Source organism: Triturus cristatus, chromosome 5_2 (genome assembly GCF_964204655.1).
Source record: "Triturus cristatus chromosome 5_2, aTriCri1.1, whole genome shotgun sequence".
NCBI lineage: Eukaryota > Metazoa > Chordata > Amphibia > Caudata > Salamandridae > Triturus > Triturus cristatus.
In genome coordinates, this window is record NC_140588.1 from 742,716,963 (window position 1) to 742,732,153 (window position 15,191).

General features: G+C 42.1%; 1 protein-coding gene across 1 annotated transcript in view; it reads right to left on the reverse strand.

The window, feature by feature from the left end:
• Window positions 1–10,854: 10,854 nt before the first annotated feature.
• LOC146829210 (uncharacterized) overlaps window positions 10,855–15,191 on the reverse strand; it is a 361,848-nt gene continuing 357,511 nt past the window's right edge. The window contains exon 5 of the mRNA XM_085607849.1: window positions 10,855–11,498. Within this exon, the coding sequence (XP_085463975.1) occupies window positions 11,447–11,498 (52 nt within the window). The 3' untranslated portion in view covers window positions 10,855–11,446. The remainder of the gene's footprint in view (window positions 11,499–15,191) is intronic.

Consider the following 15,191-nt stretch of genomic DNA (forward strand, 5'->3'; position numbering starts at 1 on the left):
TTCCCACGTGTAATTCTTTCATTAGTAAGGTTGATTAATTAAAACACACGACAAAATTAATACTTAATAATTAGTTCTTAGTAATTTTAATTATGACATATAAAAATATAAACTGAAGTTTGAGTTTAAATAGAAAACCCTGCTCCAGCAATCCCCCCTTTGGTGATATATCATCACCACAAAAATCCAACCCAAAATGTAGTCCCCATTTCTTAGGTGAAATTCAAAATGTCTTTTTGCATTTACATTACACACCAGTTTCTCTTTCATCATCTCTTTTCGTTTCTAAATACATGCTCTCTCTAAATTCTTCCAATTCTATTTCTTGTGGGTCTCTTTTTGACCTCTTTTGTCTCTTTTCAGTATTTTCTTTTATTATTTTCTTTTTACTCCTCCTATTTCTACAACATAAACACCCTAATCTAAGAATCAATAAAGCAACAATCACACATGTCAATGGAAATAATATTTTACCAAAAATGGTACTACCTATCTTAGCCATAAAATTCTTAACAGCAATCATCTTATTAGCCATTCTAGTCCAGATACTTTCAGCTTCCAGTGGTACTAATTCTTCATGCAAATCAGTAATATTTTTGCTATAGACCTTCAGATCTTTGCTTTCATCAGGAATGTAAGTGCAACAATGTTGAACTTTCAGCATTCCACAGACTCCACCCTCCTTTGCTAATAGAATATCAAGGGCAAGTCGATTTTGCATAGACATGGCACGTAAGGCAACCATCTCTGTATTCACCAATAGAAACCCTCCAGCGGTGCTTGTCGATAAGCGATCCACCACTGTTGACAGCTTTCGAATTCTATATGCATTTAATGAAATTCCCACTGCTGGAATTAAAGCTCCAAAAATATCTCCTACAATTTCTGACCAAGTTTCTCTTTTAAAGCGAGTTAGTAAATTAATTTGTTCTGCATCTTCTATTCTATCCATATGAAAAATCTTTGGAAAGACCAGGCCAACATAACATGTGCCATACCAATGGTCAGGCAACCTGTAATAAGCCTTATTCCCACAAATATAATACACTCTCGGGAAAACTGGATCTTCTCCTCCCTTGAATCCCCATCCTGTTGCAATAAAGTATGTATCATGACACTCACTAGTCCCAACAAAATGATTTTCATATTGGGATTTCCTTCTGGTAATGCATAGTTTACCCTTCTGTGGTGCATCTAAAGCCAAAGTTGGACTGGCCCCATTCTTCAACTCTTTTCCCATCTCAATGTCCCACACTGTCTCACTCATCTTATATCCTCCTGCCTTTTCATGCATGCTCGTTCTCCTTTTCTCCACCATGTCTAGGAAAGCTTTTTCTTCTTCCTTCAAACTACAAGTTAAATTGTTTCTAAAAATGTAATCTAATGTTAATTCTTCTGTTTCAATAAAAATCTCACCAAAAATATTAGCTTCTTTAGCAGGATTCAGTTTCTTATTCATAGGCAATTGCCCAAAAATGTTATCCTTATTAGACATCTCATAATCTATTTTCCCTAACAAATAAAAAATACTACTCAACACACTGCATGAAATTCCATACGTAGCTGGAAGATGATGATAAGTAACTCCCTCTGAAACGGATGCAGGTAACTGCATACAGACGTAGCAATCCCTTACTTCCATTGTCTTTACGTATTCATACAACAATTTTGAAAAAACATTGCTAGAAAAATCATTAATTGACCTATCCTTATGTATGTGTATATTACTAATTCTAGTTGGTACTACTTTTTGTGAACCCTTCTCTACGTTAGTCATATTCTCAGTATGTATTCCAAAAGTGTCTATTGTAACTCTAAAAGTAACTAATAAAGCAAGTACACTCCATAATAGCATTAATAATCCTGTACAGCAGCAGCACATTCTGCACCATCTTTTCAGAAAGGTACATCTACTTTGATTATTTTCTGTGTTAGCCATCTTATTACTTTGACTGTGTCTTTTGACTTAGCCTCTACTACTCCACTACTGATTCTCTAGAACACTAGATTATTACAATCTGTTAATTTAGACTTCTTCCTCTTCACTCTCCTCTAAGTGACTCCTTCTGTTCACTCAGTTTGGATTTTCATCACTCTTCACTTCTTCTTCAGCAACGTCAAATTGTATCAAATCCTCAATATCCTGAGCATCTGACTCTTCTCCAATGTCAGTCAAGATAACTTTCAAGATTCCAACAGTTTTCTCTTCCTCAACCACTCGCCGTAAGGTCCCCTCTGGATTTCCTTGACTCTCTGCCTCTTCTTCTTCTTCAGACAGTGCCACATACGTCCATTCCGGTGACCTATACTTCTGGTTGGGTTTTCTGATTCTCTTGATCTCCTCTGGTTCCTTTGGTTCTTTTTGTTCTTCCTCTTTCGCTTGATTTTGACTTGACACCTCGTTCACCTGTTCAGCTTTCGATGAATTCACTCGTGTCAGTCGATACCTCAGTCTCTTTATCTTGTTAGGCCAAAGATCTCCTTTTACACTTCTTTTCTGTTTCACTTCTCTGTTGTTCCTTTCTCCAATCCAAGTTCTCTTTCTCAGAACTCGACCCTCTGGTATCTCATTCTCACTCTCATCCGATTCTGTCTCATTTGCCTCTTGTTCATCAACAATTCTCTCTTTTTCCACAGTCTTCTTCTCCACCGATTGAGATTTCCCTGCTACTGTTCCTCCTCGGGTCTCCGACACGCAATCTTCTTGCTGTCTACTTGTCCCTTCACCTAGCTTATCACGAATATTCCCTACACCTCCTCGGGGGTCTTCCGCAATCTGTCCCTCTCTATCTTCTTCTGACCCTACTTCTTTAGAAGTTGTCTCAGGTGGATTCTCAATCTCTTCATCTGACTCAGGTGTAGTCTCTGTGGAATTGCTCCTTTATTTTCTTTCTTTCTCTTTTTCTTTTTCACTGCTCGTTGGAACTTCAGGCACTTTTCCAGAATCTGAACTCTCTTCCGAGGTTCGCAAAATTCCTCTTGAAGCTTCTCTTGGTAAGAAAAAAGAATCACCTGACTCTCTTTCTGACTCTCTTTCCCCCCTTTCAGGATTCTTTTTTCTTCTCACTGTTTCAGTGTCTGCATCATCACTGGAATCTGACTCTTCAAAATACTCCTTCCCAGTCCCATCCTTTGGGTTTGGAACTCTCAGAGTATGACTTGCATGAACCCAGTTCTTTACTCCAGCACACTTCACAGCAGTCGTCGTAGTTAGAATGACTTGTCTTGGCCTTCCCCACCTTGGAACCAAGCAATTTCTTCTTCTGTGCACTTTTATTCTCACCCAGTCCCCTGGGCTCGGATCATGGGCTTGCTTCTTTTCAAGTGTAGTCGCATCTTCTCCAACCTGGTGAAACACAGAATGAACTGCGTCTGCCAGGCCTTTACAGTAATCCAAAATCATGTCATCAGTTATAGTCATCAGCTTGTTGACAGGCATGTCTCATTGCACGTCCCATTAATATTTCATGTGGACTCAACCCTGTAGTTCTATCTGGAGTAGATCTAATAGTCATTAACACTAGAGGCAAGACATCAGGCCATTTCATTCCAGTGGCTAAGCACATTTTACCAATTCTGTTTTTTATTGTGCCATTCATCTGCTCAACAACGCCAGAAGCCTCTGGCCTGTATGCACAATGTAGCTTCTGCTGTATGCTCAATGCTTCACAAATCAAACTCATGAGCTCATTGTAGAAGTGTCCTCCTCTGTCTGACTCAATTGTCACTGGGAACCCGTACCTAGGAATCAACTCTCTTAACAGCAACTTGACCACTGTTATTCCATCATTTCTCCTAGTCGGATATGCTTCCACCCACCTAGAGAACAAACAGACCACCACTAGAACATACCTCAATCTATTGACTTGTGGCATTTCAATGAAATCTATTTGCATTCTGGTAAAAGGACCTCCTTCTCTGCCTATTGTTCCTAGGCTCACCACTGTTTTCTTTCCAGTATTGAACTGCTGACAAATCAAACATCTTTGACAGATGCTCTCTGCAATCAGCCTGAACTTTGCATTGTACCAGGTCTGTTTAAAGGACCTAATCATAGCATCCCTCCCCAGATGTCCCTGACCATGATACATTCTTGCCATTGTTGACAACATGGAATTTGCATGACTGGTCTTCCATCTCTATAGATCCAAACATGATCCTTTTCCCTTGGTGCACAACCTGCTTTAATCCAATCCCTCATTTCCTCATCTCCTGCTTCATCCTGCAACTGCTTCACCTCCTCCCATGTTTCCAGGACATTAGTAAACATCACTGAACAAAAAGACATCTCCTTCTCTTTTCCCCTGTTAATCGAATGATTGTTCTTTGCACAATACTGTGCTATGTCATTTGCAAAGCGATTACCAAGAGTAACAAAATCATTTCCTTGTCCATGAGCAGCACATTTTACAACTGCTAGTTCTTTAGGCAGCTGTATTGCCTCAAGCAATTTCCCAATCACTTCAGCATTCTTTATAGGAGTTCCACTTGAAGTCAAGAAACCTCTCTGTAGCCAAAGCTGGCCGAAGTCATGAACCACTCAAATCCGTACTGACTATCAGTCATTACAGTCACTCTCACATTTTTCCCAATCTTGCAAGCTTTTGTCAGTGCCACCAATTCCGCTACTTGAGCAGCCTTAACTCCCTTCAAAGGTGAAGCTTCCATAACTTCTGAAACTTTACACACCGCATATGCTGCACTCAGCACACCTTCTTCCGTTCTCAGACACGATCCATCCACAAACAACACATGATCACTCTCAGGTAGTGGCAGATCTCTTATGTCTGGTCTCGGTTTTGTACAGTAATCAAGCACATCCAAGCAATCATGATCAACATCATCTCTCACACTCACATTTTCAGCATCTGGCAAAAGTGTCGCTGGATTCACATTCACACATCTCTCAAGAGTCACGTTTGATGCTCCCAGAATGATTTTCTCATATTTAGTCAACCGACTATGTGACATATATTGAGTTCTGCTTCTTGTCAAAAGAATTGCCACATCATGAGGTACGAATACCCGTACAGGATACCCCATTATTATACCCTCACTCTGTTCCAAGCTTCTGCATGTAGCAGCTACTGCTTTCAGGCAACCTGGTAAACCCACAGCTACTGGGTCAAGTGTCGATGAGAAGTACGCAATCAGCCTCCTCAGACGTCCATGTTTCTGGATTAACACTGAAAGTGCACATCCATTCCTCTCACTACAGTACAGTTCAAACTCCTTCTCATAGTCTGGCATTCCTAGAGCAGGAGCTTCACATAATCTGCTCTTTAATTCTTCAAATGCTACCATTTGTTCTGCATTCAATTCCAATGGGTCTTTCACTTCACTTTTGGTCAATTTAATCAGTGGCTTTGCTATCAGGGAAAAATTACTTATCCACTGACGACAATAACCCACCATTCCCAGAAACATTCTCACCTCTCTCTGGGTCATTGGGGCTCTCATTCCTCTGATAATTATCCTGTCAATGGTCACTTTCCTTAGACCCTTCTCAATATTGTGACCAAGATAATGTACCTCTTTCTTGCAAAATTGCAATTTGGCTGGAGATACCTTTAATCCGCCATCTGCCAGATGATTCAATAAAGCTATGGTATCTACTTCACAAGCTTCACGTGTCTTCGATGCCACAAGTAGGTCATCGATATACTGTACCAGTACTGAGCTTTCAGGCATAGTCAGACTCTCCAATGATTTCTTCAGCAACTGATTGAATATTGAAGGACTCTCTGTATACCCCTGTGGGATTCGGCACCATGCCAAAATACGCTGTCCAAACCGAAATGCAAAAATCGGCTGGCTGTCATGATGCAATGGAATTGAAAAGAAAGCATGGCACAAATCAATTACTGTGTACCATTCAGCATCATGAGGAATCTGATACAAAATCACTGACGGATTTGGCACAATGGGACAGCATGATACCACAATTATGTTAACTTTTCTCAAATCTTGCACTATTCTAAACTTCCCATTAGGTTTCTTCAGCCCCATTATTGGTGAATTACATGGGCTACTCAGTAACTCTCTCAAAACACCTTGCTGAATCATCTTGTCAATTATAGGTGTTATTCCTTCAATTATTTCTGGTGTCAGTCTGTATTGTGGGATATTAGGATAAGTGATTCCCTCTTTCACTGTAATCTTTACCGGATCTACATTATTCATCAATCCCACATCTTCTCCAGTAAAATCCCAGACTACTGCTTTTACTGTGTTTCTCAACTCTTGAGGCAAATCATCTGGATTAAATACAGCATATGTTCCAACAATCTCACTTTCTCTATTATCTAGAGTCATCCTGTACAAAACATCCTCATCTGGTGTCTCAAAAGCTATTCCATCCGGAGTACAAAAAATTGTGCAATTCATTTTACACAATAAGTCCCTACCTAACAAGTTCACTGGACTAGTGTCGCACACCACAAATCGGTGCATATCTGAAAATTTCCCTATCCTTACTCTTACTGGTTCAGTAAGACGAGTCTTAATCTGTGTATTAGCTACACCAACCACTTGGATTCCTTCGTCCGAGAGAGGAAGATTTCTTATATCTGCTGACCTGACAGTTGATCTCGTCGCTCCTGTGTCTACTACAAAAGTAACACTTTCCCCATTTATTTTCCCATCTACAAATGGTCCTGCCTGGTCTATTTCTAGAGTTGCTCCAAGTATGCACTCTTCCTCCTCTCTTCGGCACCGTCAGTAGTCCCCTTCAGACTCACTACCCTCATTCTTTAACCAGTACTGCTGTACCGGGTTTGTACATCTCGGTTTGTTTACCTGTTCATCATTGTAGAATCCTGAGTCCTTATCGTATTTCTGGGACCCTCTATTCTGCGGCAAGGGCGGTTTTGGGTCTTGATTCTGCTGCTTGACAACCTTCTGCTGTTGCTGCTGATGATTACACCCGTCGTTCTGCACCTGTTGATTCAAGAATTTATTCTCATTACTCACTAATGATGGATTCGTACACTCGGATCTCCAATGCCCCAATTGTCCATAGTTGTGGCACGGGAATTTCTTCTTCGCCTCTTCTAAATTCCCCTTTCCTTTTCCTGTACCATATCTAGACCTATTTCCTGGATTATTTGCTTGTTCAACCAGCTGTGCTTCTTGTCTTTCTGCAACTTTGACCTGTGCCCACATTGCTTTCTCCTTCAGCTTTCTTTGTTTCGCCTCAATTTCATCACTGAAGTACTTTGCATGTCTCAGGATTTCATCAATCTTCTTACTCTGCCAATGAACTGTGTGCTCACGTATCATTTCACTGATTTCAGGTCTCAAGCCATATACAAATCTGTATACAAAATGACTCAAATCCTTATCACCCAGGTGTTCATCTCCACTGAACTGTTTAAAAGCCAGTATCAACCTCTCATAGAAAGCATGAACTGATTCTTTCGCTTCCTGATGCGTTCGATCTATCTTAACCCAATCTGTCTCTTTAGGGGGTACCTTATTCTTCAGGAACACAATAACCTGCTCATACTTCTTCATTACCTCTGGGTCTGGAGCTCCTGTTCTTTGATCTCTCGGGTATTCCTTAGCAGGCCAATCTACAACTATTTTACACTCTGCCCACAAGTCTGCTGGAACAATTATATCAAACAGACTATTCAGGTCAATCCACAGCACTTTTGACAATTTCACAAACCTGTCTACCTGCCTATACCACTCGACAGGCTTTTCTCTCAGTCGAGGAAAATCATTCGTAAATGACAAAATATCCTGTCTAGTCCATGGGACATGTACATATCCTCCTCCAGGAATCTCTCTCATAGGATAAGCATCCACTGTTTTTTCCTTTTCTCTCATGGGGAATGCTGAGTAAGTCCTGTCCACTGAATCTTCTCTTTTCTTGTACCACCTATCCTTCCATTTTTCCACATCACCCCATTTTCGCAATAAGGAAATCATTTCCTTAATCTGCCCTGTTCTGCCAACATCATTTAGATTCTCAATGTCTTTGTCAGAAAAATCCACTCGGTAAGGCTTCTGCAAAGCTTTCACCTTATCCATGTCAACTCCCATTTCACTCGCTATTCCTTTTAACCTGTCATGTGTACTCTTAGCCCTCCAGGTGATACTCTTGCACATGAATAACAACTCTCCATCATGATGATTTTTTAACATTTCTGTAGGAATTGTTCCCGCTATAAGTTCCTCCAGTTCTATGCGCAACCTAGCTACATCAATTGCCTGAGAATCTTTCTCCTTCTTTTGAATAACTTTCAACCAATCATTCAAATCCTCAGCCATTATTTCTGTAGACTTTTTCTCTGTACTCCCTTGTTCTACCATCCTCTGTGGTTCCCAAATTGATCCTCCCATCATAAAATTTCTTTCCACACAACCAGTATTCAATCCTGAATTAGGCTGTACATTAGACTCTCCACCACATATGGTATGTCTCAACTGATTCTCTCCCGTCCTCATTCTTGACTCTCCCGGAGAACCAACCAAACCATTTCCTACATATGGAACTGTCAAACCATTTTCACCCATTCTTTGCTTATCAAAAATAGGCATAACCGGACCTATGGTTACAGGCACTGTAACAGCTTCAAGATTCTTCGTCAACTCCCTGATTTTCTCTGTCAACTCAGATGTGGTTTTTGCTAATTCTCTTGTTTTCTCATCTACGATTGCATTCTCTCTCTCTCGCTCTCTCTCTCTTTCCCTTTCCGCAAAAGAGCTACCACTTTTCAAATCAGGTGTCGCAACTTCTGTTTTAATGGTTTGCAAAGTATCTCTTATTGGTGTAACAACTGGTGTTCTCACTTCTGGTTCTGGTCTATATGGAGGTGGTCTCTTGTAAATAATGTCATCCAAGACTTCATCCTCATAGTCATTAGCCCCATACCTCCTCAATTCTGCATCAGATACCTTTTCCGTACCTTTCCTCCCTTCTGTTTCATCAACAGTTCTCATAGGATACAATCCCTCTGACATACTAGCATCTCGCCATCTCCTCATTCGATCATGATGAGTTTCGCGATCATATTTCCTCCCCAAATATGTACCTATAGTTACCTCCACTCCTCTGCTTTTCTCGCTCATGCACCTCATCTTCCCATTCTACCAATGCCTCAAACTGTGTCGGCCTTGGTCTAGGCTCTAGACACATCATTTTTCCCCGTAAATTTCTCAACACGGCCAGATTAAATGAACCATGTTCCGGGAACGCTAGAACACCATCCTCTTTAGTGTACTTTGCCCAATTGTCTAACCAAATACAGGTATGATACCCATATTTCGCAACCATGAAGGATGCAGGGGTTCTTGTCGAAGGTAGTAATTCACCTTCTCTAGTTATTATGTCCTTATCCTTGTCAAACCACTTTTTAATTTTACTGAACAAGGATTTCTTCTTCTTTTCCTATGTTTGGTAATACATTTCGCGTTTACCACAACCCTCTAGTCCTTTTCGCAACTGTACGATCTTTTGTCCAATAACAGCGCGACTCACACTAACGCACCAATCCCGGAGCGTCTACGTCACCCTGTACTTCTTCCAATCCCTGCGCGGCTCACACCAACGCACCAATCACAGCGCGAGCACTGTTCTAACCCACTGTCCAATCACAGCGCGGTCTTTTCTGACGTCAGTAGTCGCTGCAGTCGCGTCTACTCCTGTCTCCTGTCACTCGTCTACCCCTCCTTTACAAAGCCTTCTTGGTAGACTCTGTTTCAGATTCTACAAATCTATTAGTTACAACATATAAACATCTCCATTGTCTGCTCCGCTAACCACAGAATAGTAAAGACCTTTCTCACGAGAATCCCGCTTCTCTCTAGAACAGCGCTTACCTCTGCTCCACTACGGAATTATTACTTTCGTTGACACAGTAGCACGTCCCTCTACTCTGCCCTTCTAACATGCATTCATTAACTGTTTCCTCCCGGAATGTTCCAAAGAGTTTTCACAATTAACTAAATGCTCATACATTCACGCACTTTCACACCAGAAAATGTAGTACATTTACACAGAATCCTGCCTTTCCCTAGAACAGCGAACAATCTGTCCTGCTACAGAATTATAACACACGTTAACCAAGCAGCGCTTACCTCTGCTCAGTACTTCAAACAAGCTCAGAGAACACCTATTACTTCTCCAGCAGTAAGCTTTAACGGCAAACCTTACGGATCCCTGGGACTTAAGAGTTTCACAGATAACCTTTGCTACCATACACACTTCTCTTATACAGAAAATATGTCTCTAGTAGTAACACACGACGATGTCACTGAATCGAACCCAGACAATGCGACGCGCAACTTCAATTGTCACACGCTTTTCCCAGCATTCGTACAGGGCCAACAATCCCGTCTTTCCCGAGAGCACCACTCACTTCCCTCTGCCCTACTACGGAACCGTCACCAGCTCCCTACGTTCCAGAAGCCGTACACACTACATATAACTCAATACGACGACTTCAACATTTAGTGATAGTACATGTATCAACATCAATCAATAAATCAATAAATCCAAAAAGCCTATGTACAAGCAATTCATCAGATCAAGACAATAATCAAAACCATCATACTGCTACCAGGAAACTGCTGCAGATCAGAACTTATAAATTCTCCCTACTTCCACGGACAGAGTAATTTCACAGTCATACGCACATACACTCATCATACGCTAGGGCCCATCACACCAACATTCATTCTATTACTCTATCCACACTGAATATATGAAAGAACTCCTTGATCAATCTGCATCTAATTTGAGGTCAATGCAACCTAATTGATTTGTCTCGAGTCATGATTTTAAACAGTTTAAACACATTTGAGATCTCAATAAATGACAATGAAATAACCACCGACACTGAAATTCAAACAAGAAATTACTTTATCTAAATTAGTTCAAATGAAAAGTTATTCAAATGCAAAATCATTATTCTCATAATTACCTATTGTAGCTAAATGTCGTATCTTAGGTCAGGACAGGTCTCTCAGGAAAGAATCAAAGTCTCTTGAGTCGCCATCCTCTCAATCAGCATCGATCCTCTTGAGCATAAGTTCAGGAATAAGTGGCCTTAGACCCTCTCTAGTCTAACAATATTTAAACCAAAACTTACACATTAAAAGTTACAAACAAGCTCTAAACGTCCGCTGAGCAGAGCGAGCAGGAAAGGATGTTGGCTCGCAACATTTAGAAAAATCTCCGCTCTCGAATATCTCAAAAATAAAATCACGGAAAAAGGAAGCACAAACTACATTCGCAACATCCATGGATGCTCTTCTCCGGAATTATAGTGAAGCCACCGCAAGTTTATCAAAATGTTCATTTGTGACAATTGTTCTCCTCCAAGGATATCTGGCGACAAGCCCAGAGCTGCTGTCCTTTCGTAACTTTCAGCTCAGACAGAGGCCGAGGTCATGTTTTCAACCATATTCAGAGAGGCCTCTTTCATATTTCATCTACTCAAATGCAGGCTGTAGATGTCGGCCATTTCTCAACGGGCCAGAATGGACAACTTAATTAAAAAGAAACACAAAACAACGTTACTACATCGTATTGATTATACAGTGTTAATTCCCATTAATACCCTTATGTGTATGTATTTATCTAGCCATTTGCGACATGAAAAAGCATTAAAGCATATTATTTTAAAGCGCAAACATATAACAAATAGCACATTAGCCACACTTATTTAATTAATTTGCTCACCATCTTAGTTCACTTATTAATTAAGCCATGCAATTGCATTCCCACGTGTAATTCTTTCATTAGTAAGGTTGATTAGTTAAAACACATAACAAAATTAATACTTAATAATTAGTTCTTAGTAATTTTAATTATGACATATAAAAATATAAACTGAAGTTTGAGTTTAAATAGAAAACCCTGCTCCAGCACTACCTCCACCTCTCTCTCTCTACCTCTCTATCTCTACATCTATACCTGTCTACCTCTCTACCTCTCTCTACCTCTCTTCCTCTCTCTACCCCTTTACCTATCTCTCTATCTACCTCTCTCTCTCTACCTCTCTCTGCCTCTCTAGCTCTCTACCTCTCTCTACTTCTCTCTATCTTTCTTCCTCTCTCTACCTCTCTACCTCTCTCTCTACCTCTCTCTCTTCCTTTCTCTCTCTACCTCTCTACCTCTACCTCTCAACCTCTCTACCTCTCTCTAACTCTCTACCTCTCTCTCTACCTCTCTACCACTCTACCTCTACCTCTCTGCCTCTCTCTCTACCTCTAACTCTCTAAATCTCTCTATATATCTCTCTCCACCTCTCTCTACCTCTCTACCTCTCTCTCTACCTCTATCTCTCCACCTCTCTCTACCTCTCTCTCTCTACCTCTCTACCTCTACCTCACTACCTGTCTCTACCTCTCTACCTCTCTCTACCTCTCTACCTCTTTCTCTACCTCTCTCTCGCCCTCTCTCTCTCTCTCTACCTCTCTACCTCTCTCTACCTCTCTACCTCTCTCTACCTCTCTATATATACCTCTCTATAATTCTCTACCTCCCTCTACCTCTCTACCTCTCTCTACCTTACTACCTCTCTCTCTCTACCTCTTTCTCTCTATCTCTCTACCTCTCTCTCTCTACTTCTCTCTCTCTCTCCACCTCTTTCTCTACCTCCCTCTCTACCTCTCTCTCTCTACCTCCCTACCTCTCTCTCTACCTCTCTACCTCTCTATCTCTCTACCTCTCTCTCTACCTCTCTCTACCTCTTTACCTCTCTCTCTCTACCTCTCTCTACCTCTCTTTCTCTACCTCTAGCTCTCTACCCCTCTCTCTACCACTCCCTACCTCTCTACCTCTACCTCTCTACCTCTCTAGCAATCCACCTCTCTACCTCTCTTTACCTCTCTCTACCTCTCTACCTCTCTCTCTCTCTTTCTACCTCTCTCTACTTTTCTACCTCTCTACATCTCTCTACCTCTCTCTACCTCTCTACCTCTCTCTGCCTCTCTCTCTACCTCTCTACCTCTCTCTACCTCTCTACCACTCTACCTCTACCTCTCTACCTCTCTCGCTACCTCTACCTCTCTAGCACTCTCTACTTCTCTACCTCTCTCTCTCTATACCTCTCCCTCTCTTTCTACCTCTCTCTACTTCTCTACCTCTCTACCTCTCTACCTCTCTACCTCTCTACCTCTCCCTCTACCTCTCTCTACCTCTCTACCTCTCTACCTCTACCTCTCTACCTCTACCTCTCTACCGCTCTCTCTACCTCTCTCTCTGCCTCTCTTTCTCTCTATATTTCTCTCTCTACCTCTCTACCTCTCTCTCTCTCTCTCTCTCTCTCTCTCTACCTCGCTGCCTCTCTCTCTACATCTCTACCTCTCTACCTCTCTATCTCTTTACCTCTCTCCCTCTCTCTCTACCTCTATACCCCTCTACCTCTACCTCTCTCTCTACCTCTCCCTAACTCTCTACCAATCTCTCTACTTCTCTCTCTCTACCTCTTGCTACATCTCTACCTCTCTCTCTATCTATGTCTCTACCTCTACCTCTCTACCTCTCTATCTCTACATCTCTACCTGTCTACCTCTCTACCTCTCTCTACCTCTCTTCATCTCTCTACCCCTTTACCTATCTCTCTATCTACCTCTCTCTCTCTACCTCTCTCTGCCTCTCTAGCTCTCTACCTCTCTCTACCTCTCTCTATCTTTCTTCCTCTCTCTACCTCTCTACCTCTCTCTCTACCTCTCTCTCTTCCTTTCTCTCTCTACCTCTCTACCTCTACCTCTCGACCTCTCTACCTCTCTCTCTACCTCTCTCTACCTCTCTACCACTCTACCTCTACCTCTCTGCCTCTCTCTCTACCTCTAACTCTCTAAATCTCTCTATATCTCTCTCTCTACCTCTCTCTACCTCTCTCTCTACCTCTATCTCTCTACCTCTCTCTACCTCTCTCTACCTCTCTCTCTCTACCTCTCTACCTCTACCTCACAACCTCTCTCTACCTCTACCTCACTACCTCTCTCTACCTCTCTACCTCTCTCTACCTCTCTACCTCTTTCTCTACCTCTCTCTCTCTCTCTCCCTCTCTCTCTCTACCTCTCTACCTCTCTCTACCTCTCTACCTCTCTCTACCTCTCTACATCTTTCTCTACTTCTCTCTCTCTCTCCCTCTCTCTCTCTACCTCTCTACCTCTCTCTACCTTACTACCTCTCTCTCTACCTCTTTCTCTCTATCTCTCTACCTCTCTCTCTCTACCTCCCTACCTCTCTCTCTACCTCTCTTTCTCCACCTCTACCTCTCTACCCCTCTCCCTACCACTCCCTACCTCTCTACCTCTACCTCTCTACCTCTTTAGCAATCCACCTCTCTACCTCTCTATACCTCTCTCTACCTCACTACCTCTCTCTACCTCTCTCTCTCTCTTTCTACCTCTCTCTACTTTTCTACCTCTCTACATGTCTCTACCTCTCTCTACCTCTCTACCTCTCTCTGCCTCTCTCTCTACCTCTCTCTACCTCTCTACCTCTCTACATCTACCTCTCTACCTCTCTCGCTACCTCTACCTCTCTAGCTCTCTCTACCTCTCTCTCTCTATACCTCTCTCTCTCTCTCTTTCTACCTCTCTCTACTTCTCTACCTCTCTACCTCTCTCTACCTCTCCCTCTACCTCTCTCTACCTCTCTACCTCTCTACCTCTACCTCTCTACCGCTCTCTCTACTTCTCTCTCTGCCTCTCTTTCTCTCTATATTTCTATCTCTACCTATCTACCTCTCTACCTGTCTCTGTCTACCTCTCTCTCTCTACAGCTCTCTCTCTACCTCTCTCTACCTCTCTACCTGTCTCTGCCTACCTCTCTCTCTACCTCTCTCTCTACCTCTCTCTTTACCTCTCTCTACCTCTCTCTCTACTTCTCCATACCTCTCTCTACCTCTCTCTACCTCTCTGCCTCTCTACCCCTCTACCTCTCTTTCTACTTCTAACTCTCCAACTCTCTCTACCTTTCTACCTCTCCCTCTACCTCTCTCTACCTCTCTACATCTCTACCTCTACCTCTCTACCTCTACCTCTCTACCGCTCTCTCTACCTCTCTCTCTGCCTCTCTTTCTCTCTATATTTCTCTCTCTACCTCTCTACCTCTCTCTCTCTCTCTCTCTCTCTCTACCTCGCTGCCTCTCTCTCTACATCTCTACCTCTCTATCTCTTTACCTCTCTCCCTCTCTCTCTACCTCTATACCCCTCTACCTCTA